The sequence below is a fragment of the Opisthorchis viverrini genome (assembly GCF_000715545.1).
Source record: "Opisthorchis viverrini unplaced genomic scaffold opera_v5_36, whole genome shotgun sequence".
NCBI classification, from domain to species: domain Eukaryota; kingdom Metazoa; phylum Platyhelminthes; class Trematoda; order Opisthorchiida; family Opisthorchiidae; genus Opisthorchis; species Opisthorchis viverrini.
In genome coordinates this window covers 970,595-979,720 of record NW_008751692.1, presented here as the reverse complement: position 1 = coordinate 979,720, position 9,126 = coordinate 970,595, and the positions used below count along the sequence as shown (strand labels likewise).

The window sequence follows — 9,126 nt, the reverse complement described above, 5'->3', positions numbered from 1 at the left end:
GCTTCAACGCCAGTGTGTGCGTACGAGATGTTCTGTCAGTGAACCAATCAAAATGTTCCGTCGTCGCTGGATCTTATTGGTCGATGTATCCCATCATCGCAGGTTGCCGAGCCTTGCATAACGTGACGTCAGAACGACCGCAAAGTATGTAAGACAGCTGATTAAAGCTGTCTGTTCGCAAGGTGGATCAACCGGCGAGGGTATGTGGATCAAACTCCGGAAACCCAATGTTAGACGTTCACCATTCTTCGTAATCGTATGTTTCTTCCTTTACAAAACCACAGAAACATTGCTCCAGGCAGCAACCCGAATCCACATATATTCAACTGCTTGTTCAGCCCTGGTGAATGCCTCCATCGACGGAAATTTGTGTCAGGACAATAAGCACAAGGACTATCAGTTTACCAAAGAAAATGATTCTGACTTTCTCGTAGAAGTGAACGTAAATCAAACGAATGAGCCCGCAGTGCTACACTTTCTATCCAAAGAGATTGAAATTCAGCGACTAGCAGGACTGTTACTGATTTTCTACCGGGTATTGTTCAACTTACCAGCAACCATAACTTGCCTGCTCTATGGTTCGTTATCTAACAAAATTGGACGGAAATGGGCGATGCTGATTCCCTCTTTTGGAGCCATGATGGCCTGTGGGTGGTTTGCCTGCAGTCTCGTTCCTCATCTGATGCCAATTCCTGAGGCAATCAGTTTCCTCCTAGTTGGTGCTCTCAGCTATGGCATCTGTGGGAAGAGCAATGCAATGAGTATGGGTGCTAACAGCTACATAACAGACTTGAGTAACACCAAGGAACGGACAAAGCTATTGGGACAACTGCTAGGGGTCAACTGTTTTGGCTTGTGCATTGGTTCTGGCCTTCTGGCGCTATTTTATCGATACCAAGGGTATGCGGAGATTCTCATGTTTGCAGCTAGTATCAACGGTCTCCTCACGCTATTATTCATTTTTGTGGTGCAAGAATCCCGTGAGATTACCACTCGACCGATACTACAGGCCAAACGATCCAAACCCAACACGATGGAAAACGGGTTAGGTACCCGTTCCAGAGACATCGCCAATCCCGAGAGTGATGACCTAGATCGACATACAGGCAATTACTGCATGAAAATTATTCACGTCTTGAAACATTCCTACGTTTTTCTCTTCAAAAAACGAGAAAATGACATGCGTGCCGTGCTTTTGATCCTATTTGGATCGGTTCTGTTTAACCAGATGACCAAGTCAGGCGAACAAGATGCCATTCTTTTGTTTGTGACCAACAAACCTTTCCGTTGGGGGCCCGAAACCTACGGTTACTATTTGACTGTCTACTACGGATGTATGGCTACCCTACTGACTTTCATACTCCCTATCATAGAGGCTAAAATTTGTCCACGTGATACTACTCTCATTGTGATTGGAATGACGATGAAAATCGCACGCCTCCTCTCGATGGGACTGTCAGAGAGTACTGTGCTCATCTTTGTGGCAGCTGTTGCAGGGTCTGCTGCTGGGTTTATCAGTTCCGGAGCTCGATCTTTGATCAGCAAACTTGTGAACGATGATGACGTGGGTGCTAGCTTCGCTATCGTATCCTGCATGGAGACTGTGGCCAACCTATTTGGTGGAAGCCTGTTCACGGCTATTTACAACTTGACCATAACTGTGTTCCCGGGAGCAGTGTTTATAATCGACGCCATTCTTCACTCTGGCATGCTTGGTGGGTTCATTTGGCTGAGGTACAAAATTGCCGAGTTCGAAGCAAAAAGTGGTTCGACCGAGGTGGTAAGATGAGTGCTGATTGGTTTTATAATCACGCGTGTGAACATAATTTCAATGTTTACTGAACAAACTAACATACCGACTTGGTCCATCGTGCCCCCCTCCCATACTCAGCCAGCGGACGTTTCTGACTCATTCCATTCTGCCACAGCAACTACCCTCACAACCATTCTCATGTCTTTCTCATCAAAACCTATCAGATAACGGATACAGTTTCCAGATTCATCGCTGTTTTTTTCTACAGGGTGTGAGTGCTTTTTTTCTAATCTAGCTCTAGTACCTGTGCTAATTCCGTAACTCCAACCCATTTTTGTTCTGGAGAGTCTGATCGACTTTGATACACACCGTCCTCTGAGATGGCCTTCTAATTGGCTGACTGAAAAGCTGAGTAATACGTCGTTGTTTGACAGAGCGAAAATCAGAACTACCGCTCCTCTGTCCAACAACTTGTAACCCTATTTGTACTCAATCTTATTTGCATAGGAAACTAAGGACTGAATGGTGAGGTTTCTGGTCTTAAGTCCAAGAATGCCATGTTAAATATCACGCAAGAATTAAAAAAGCTGTGTGCGTCAGTTGTGCCTCTTTCTGAGATGCAACCAGTCATCAACCGACCAAATGATCTCAACTGCGTGAGTAAAGTTCGCTTCACCTGGTTGCGAATTTTTCATTACACTAATTCCAAGGTTAAAAAAATTATGATGAAACCTCCATCCAAAAGTTTGTGGTTTAGAGTGGCGCGCAGTGGTAAATCTTCCAGAAAGTGGTTCCCAGAGTAGTAGGATAAATCGGTCTCGTATGCAAGACAAAATCATCCTGAGGAACTTCAGCATTTTGCACTTTCTACAAAACAGGCGGTTTCTTTTTAACCATAAGCAGACGTGTCCTGGAGAAGATCAAGGTCTGAATAAGTGCATTTTATTGAAATTGAAGTCGAATATTCGTGGTACTTTCAGCGCTTAACATTTCGAAGCCATTCTCATTTATCTTTCAAATAGTTGACCAGGCAGCACTGCGAGAAGGCAAACCAGAGCTAAATGTAAAGAGGAGAACCGCCTCCTTGAGGAGTACCCCAAATACGGTAAACGTGATTGGCAAAAATCGTCAGTCTCCAAAGGTTGATGTGCTTTTCTGAACCAGCTAAGTAACGTCCGTACATACTCGTATTGTTTGCTACGAATAACTAGTTACACCTTAGCTTGTGAACTACAAGCTGAGACAAAGCCAGTCGAAACCAATTTTTGCAGTTCTCAAGGCAAGTCGTAAAACTCAGTTGAAAAATGTAAGTTCCGTATGAGTTTGGTCGAAGTATCTACCATCGAAGAACATGGGCCATTGTGTATCAGGGTGCATTAGAAACTATTCAGTAAATCAGTCATTTAAAACCTACATGATAATCTAGATGATAAACAGCACGAAGTTTTCTTTCTCAGGAGACGGACGTTCTATGCCCATCCACCACTGAAGATGGAAATAAATACCGTAAAACATCATGCCTTACTGCTCCAATTCTTAATCATTGCGAAGACTTAGTAACAACTTCGATGTACCTCAAAAGTCCACTTTTTTGTTGCCTCAGTCCGTTCAACCAGGTCCAGTTAATCATGCGGGAAACAAGAGCGTTCACCTATGCTTTCCAAAAATCTGCTGTTATCCACTGCTGAAGTATTAAAATCTGATCACTGTTCACGAAGATCTTTAGACGCTTTGAAAACAAGTCCTTTGTATATTTGTCATACGTTACGCGCTACCGGTCACATACCTCGATATTGTACACCTTTGTACCTATAGCTGCTCATCATACATGACAACTGTCAGTGAGCTTGGTTTAGCCTCCACCGGTTCACGTGGTACACGTGACTCCACACTAACCGGAAATAAACAGCTCTCGAAAAGATCATTTCAGACCTTCCTAGTGAAACCGGGTCAAATCTGGTGTCCAGTGTGTAATGCAGTGGTAAGACTTTTGAAATTACGCCGTGATCTCGAGTAAGCATAGAGCAAACTGTGTAAAATACGTTTGACAAAAAGTCAACAAATAACTTCGATCAATGCAGTAGTTTGGCTTCTTCGAAAGTGAAAAATTACCCTCCTGTTGTCTAAACAGAAAACCTAGAAACTGACGTGGAAAGTTTATCGATGTTCGAAATTTTTATTCAGTTGTTACGGACATCTCCAGGAAGTATACTAAATACTAAAAGACGAAAATTTAGTGGGAAAACGGACGACAACCGTTTGAAACTTACAGTCAAAGTATGCTTGGATTCTAAACATTTTTGTATTGATTAAGAGTAACCTTAAGGAGTTACGTTATCTAATATTAGATTTCAAATCCGTATGCCTTGGGACGAGCCTTGAACAATCCGAAAACGGTGACCTATCGGTTAAGTTTGATTGAGCTCACTGTGTTACATAGGAAGTAACTCTTGGTATTTCTCACAAAACGCATACACTCTTGGACTCCGTTAGGAGCCATTATGAAAGTTGTCTTTCCAGCGGCAAAGCTAGTGTTCTTCTGCATTAAGAACTTTAATTTCTTAGTTTTCAATTTCACGCTTCTCAGCGTTTAATGTTGTTGATTAATTGATTGATTGCGGTTTATTGCCCCCGTACTGCTGACTGTGACTGTTGTTGAAACATTCCCCCCACCATTTCCCCCCTACATTCCTAACTTATTTGGGGCTTAAGGCGATTTAATTTGTCACTTAACTAATTTAGCGCGTTTTTTATACTTGTAGAGAAACCAAATCACACAATCATATGGCCTTGTCACTGCAATGGAAGGGGCAGCAGATAGAAGTCATGCACTGGTTGTGGAAAAAAAGCGTCAAATGAAAATGTGCTTATGGGATCGGTGACTGTGGTTGTTTCATGGTACGATCTTTTGTGAAACTAATTTTTCTGTCAGGAATCTATCCGTAAATATCTACACAACCTTCTGTCGTCTGCCAGACTGTTTAGGCTTTCAATGCAGTTTTGGGGGATCAAATCCAGTAGGAACGCTCACAGTAAGTTACTGCAATGGATTGCTTATGCGACGGAATAAATTTGTGATCCATCATTTGATTGAGAGTTGCATCCATTCTCATAGTACTGAGTTTGCAAGTCTTGAAGAGATCATCCGGTTCTAAGGTGTTTTTTGCTGGAATTCACTTGTACTTCTGCTCTTTTTTTCTGGCTAAAGTATGTCCAACAATGACCAAAAATTTTATAACCCCACTTTTAATCCAGCGCACAATACAAAGCCTGTTCCGACGGATACTGAAACTGGGCCCATAAAAACCTTTACTTGTCATTGAATAATGCTCGGTGCGAGCATTTCCTTTATGTAATATGCGGTAACTCGGGCTCAGATGGGGTAAATTATTTTTACTTTCATCGTGGGGCTTCGATCTACCGCTGCGATGGATTACATTAACTAGCTTGCTCAGTTCTGAGTGCACCTGATTGATGCAACACACTCTAACTGTATCAGATACTGAGGTTGATTTCACACATCGGCCTGTGCTTTTCGAAGCTTACACCAGTCCATGCTGATTCGTTCAGCTGGGCACAATGTGTTCTGCGGTATTCCAAATTTGTTGTACTGATGATGAAATCCGGATAAATCTTCCAGTGGAAGCGAACACTGAGGTGAATGACTTGCGAAGTCTTTCATGGGTACAGTGAACTCACACAAGGATAAGCTTCACCTGCTTCCAGTCATTTAAAATTGTGTATGCAAAGTGCAATCAGGATCGTTTTAATGCAGCATGGGGTAGAACATTTAGGAGATAAAGTGGTGAAACAGCGAGCTTATTTTTGTGTGAGTTCGGTGTCGAAGAACGTGATTATTAGAACCATTAGTGGAAATAAGAGTTGTGCCCAAAACAGGACAAATGGTCAGATCTAAAACCGCGACGTGTCGACAGGCACACAAGGCATGGTTGGTTTCGCTTGACCCAGGCAACCGAAAATTCGGATTTTTTTGCTTTGCATGCTTACCGATATGTTGATCAGTAAAATGCAACCATAAAAGCAGCAAGAACGATTTGCTTCATGTTTTGGTACGCAAAAATTCATTGTCTCCTTTCGGTTTTATCCACTCGTTTTTGAAGGAGATTCCCGCAACTTTTGTGCTGCATGGAAAAACCAATTTTCTAATGGTTATATGTGGCATCAGAAAATATCTCGTAAAAATTCAGTGACTGGTGAAGCAGAATCTTTACTTTGAATATTGCGGTGAAACACAATCATAATCATTGTCTGGGATATTGTCGCTTGCTTGGTTCGCTCTATTTACCCAACAGACTCAGCCGACTTTTTGCACATCGGTTGAGCATGGACTAAAATTGCTTTACAAACTAAGTCAGTGGTTTTCAACCCGGATAACCCTAATACTGGGACATTGATCGTCAGTCCGGCTCTCCCGGCTGTTTGGCCAGTCTATACACACTTCTACTGATGTAAAATTTCTGGTTTGGTTTTCGAGTGCGTACCAATACCGATCTGCTTTTCATAGCAAGTTCTCATGTGTAACCTGTTTACCAAGACTCTGTCTGGAGCCAATCGGTTGAATCCAGCGCGGACAAAAGGGCAACGAACTACCGAAATTCCGGGTTATCCCGTGTTCACGTACCAATAGTCTCACCAGTGTTCTTAGTTGATTCGTCACACCATATTTATGCGGTTCAGGTAGACTCTCAAACCTTAACTTGCATGTGTTACCAATATATAAAAGACAACGAACTGAAAAACCTTCCTTTTCCTGATGCAATCGTTTTGTTGGATCGACAGTGAAAAAGGAAATCATTGGATTCGAGTTTCGTTGACAACAGCATCTACCGACCGATACAGCTCGCAAATAGATCGGTTGCTCACTCGGGGTGATGAGCAGATAAACTGTGTCGCTTAAATGTGAAACGTCCAACTGTTCAGACGATGATTTATACAAGTTTAGCTTGCTGAGTTCCAATATTAGGTGTCCAAGACTGTCCGCTATTCCTTAATGACTGATACCTGGTTCGTTTGATCCAGTGAAAAGAGTGTTGCTATTGTGATTCTTACGCTTGTCTTGATGTTAGAACCAGAATGTTCTGGATGTGTGCACTTGCTCAGCCATCTCCTCGAAGCTTTATTGCAATAAAAAAGAACGTATGCTATATTACCGTCAAGGCATCATCGTCAGCTGCGTCGCTGAGGTTCATTTCTCCCTTGCTCGAAAATTTCATTTACTGAAGACGCGCACAATAGTTTGACAAGGAGAAGGACCTTAAATCGCGACAGAGCGTTAGCAGCTATGATAGATTACTTGGGACGAAATTACTTCTACGGGGATTCCAGATGTGTAAACAAGACAGCGCATTCGAAAGTAGACTAATGGCATTAGAACCAGTGAAGGGCAAAACCGGTCGCGGGTTGTCGTTGAGTTTTCAGTAACCTTGCAAGCAGTTTCTTCCATGAAAAACAGTGTTACGGTTTTAATACATCCTTTTCAATATGTGGTAACTTGACGCTGAATGAAAGCGCTCAGAAATGGGTCTTTCACAACTGTCACGGGAGTACGAAACTTGTTTGCACCATTTTAAAGTCGAAATATCTCCGTCTGTCCGTAGTTCACCAGGATTTTTCTTATTTCACTTCGATAAAATACAGCCTAAAACTCTATTTGTGGCAAATGAAGCAGGATATTTTAGCTTGGGTAGATCCAATGGTTGTTGATCAAGTGGTGGCCGATCTGTTCGCTGGGATTGGCAGTTAGCTTGCAAACGTTTCATCATCAACTGAAAAGATAGTATCAGTGTGGGGTTGAGTAGGCAATTCTCCAAAGCCTGTTAGAGTTTACATAGTCGTCAAGGCCAGATGATATCTGTTTTGTAACTGGTTGACGAAAACGCATATCAGAGCTCCATTGGGTCGTTTCAACCTGTGTTGCATTATGATCTGTATTGTTTGCGTTAGATAGTTTCTGTTTGAGGACATTTTGTTCGCGGTCTTCCGAGTTCTGTGGCGTCATGGTTTACTTTCGCTATATTTGATTGAGTCTTGAGTTGGTTTCTGTTTTTAGTGGTTCACATTCCTCGATATGATTGGTCCATTCTATGTTTATATTGCATCACGACCTGATACTCTCCAGTTTGGTTGGCTGATCGCGATTTCTATTCGCTATTGTTGATTTTCTTGTGGTGACAGAGCCCCTCGCGTTTGGTTGGCTGTTTAGATGTTTCCCTGCAATACAAAGTTTTTCATTTTTTGTGCAGTTTTGTTGTCTGCACCTTCTGTACTTGTTTCCTCTTTTTCTCGTGCAATTTCAAGTCTTATGGTTCGGGATTTATGTTGTCTCTAGTTGCTGATGAATCGGGTCTATCTAGGTATTTCTCTTTGTGGCTGTTCCTCCATTATCTCATTGGGATTATTTTTCAATTACAATGCTGGTCTGCTGACGTAATATCACAATCCAGAACTGACGAACAGATGTGCGTCACGATCTTTGGGCTACAGGGATATCAGACGATCATTATCTTTCATTATCAGTCTGGTAGAGTACCACGTAAACTTCAGCCGGCTGAATTACTTAATTTAGACCTTGCGAAGCCAATTCTAACATATATACAGCTGAGGGAGAGGTCAGATATCAACAAGAGCATGTCCACGCATTCTTGTTCGCCGAGCGTGTGATTAACCTTAGACATCGTACAGCTGTAGTGCCCTACTAGTGCCCAACAACGATGCCACAAGAAGGAAACACGAGAGCTGAGATACTGTCAGGTTGCCTAGGCCTAGACAGGGGAGTTTGAGAGGCGGACTTCGGGTTCTAACTACGGACCTCCCGGCCAGTAAATTCGAGCTCTAAATACTAAGCTATCTCGTCCCCTCTTTGATATCAAGCAACCTTAATGGGATATGACCAATATGTAAGCAAAGAAGAGTGAAACAGCGGTATACCGGCCTACCTACGTCATGCTAAAACCCACTCTGACGACTAGATTCATATTCAAACTTTAGTCCCGGGCAACACGCTGGATAAAACTGTTCGCTTGGGTTTCGAAAGCGCTAGTTAGTAGTGAAAGGGTCTTTTTGAACTAGCTGCCATCTTCCAATTTGAAAGTTACATATTTTGTTTCATACATAGGGATATATAATGCACGATTTTTAGTGACATGAACGTTTTTTTCCTTCCAGATGTAACAGCATATCTATTGTCTTTTCCACATAAGACCAAGTGCTACCACGGCCTTGTAACACCCTTTAACATTTACTTGGTCGCTACTAATGATTGTCTTTTATAAGACCAAGTGCTACCACGGCCTTGTAACACCCTTTAACATTTACTTGGTCGCTACTAATTCATTTTCTGAGTCTGTGTGTGG

General features: G+C 42.3%; 1 protein-coding gene across 1 annotated transcript; it reads left to right on the top strand.

The window, feature by feature from the left end:
- Positions 1 to 202: 202 nt before the first annotated feature.
- Positions 203 to 1,789, top strand: T265_02787 (hypothetical protein; the record flags this gene model as incomplete). Its single annotated transcript, XM_009167112.1, has 1 exon — positions 203 to 1,789. The coding sequence occupies one exon, from the start codon at positions 203 to 205 to the stop codon at positions 1,787 to 1,789; it is 1,587 nt and encodes a 528-aa protein (XP_009165376.1).
- Between the last annotated feature and the right edge of the window lie 7,337 nt (positions 1,790 to 9,126).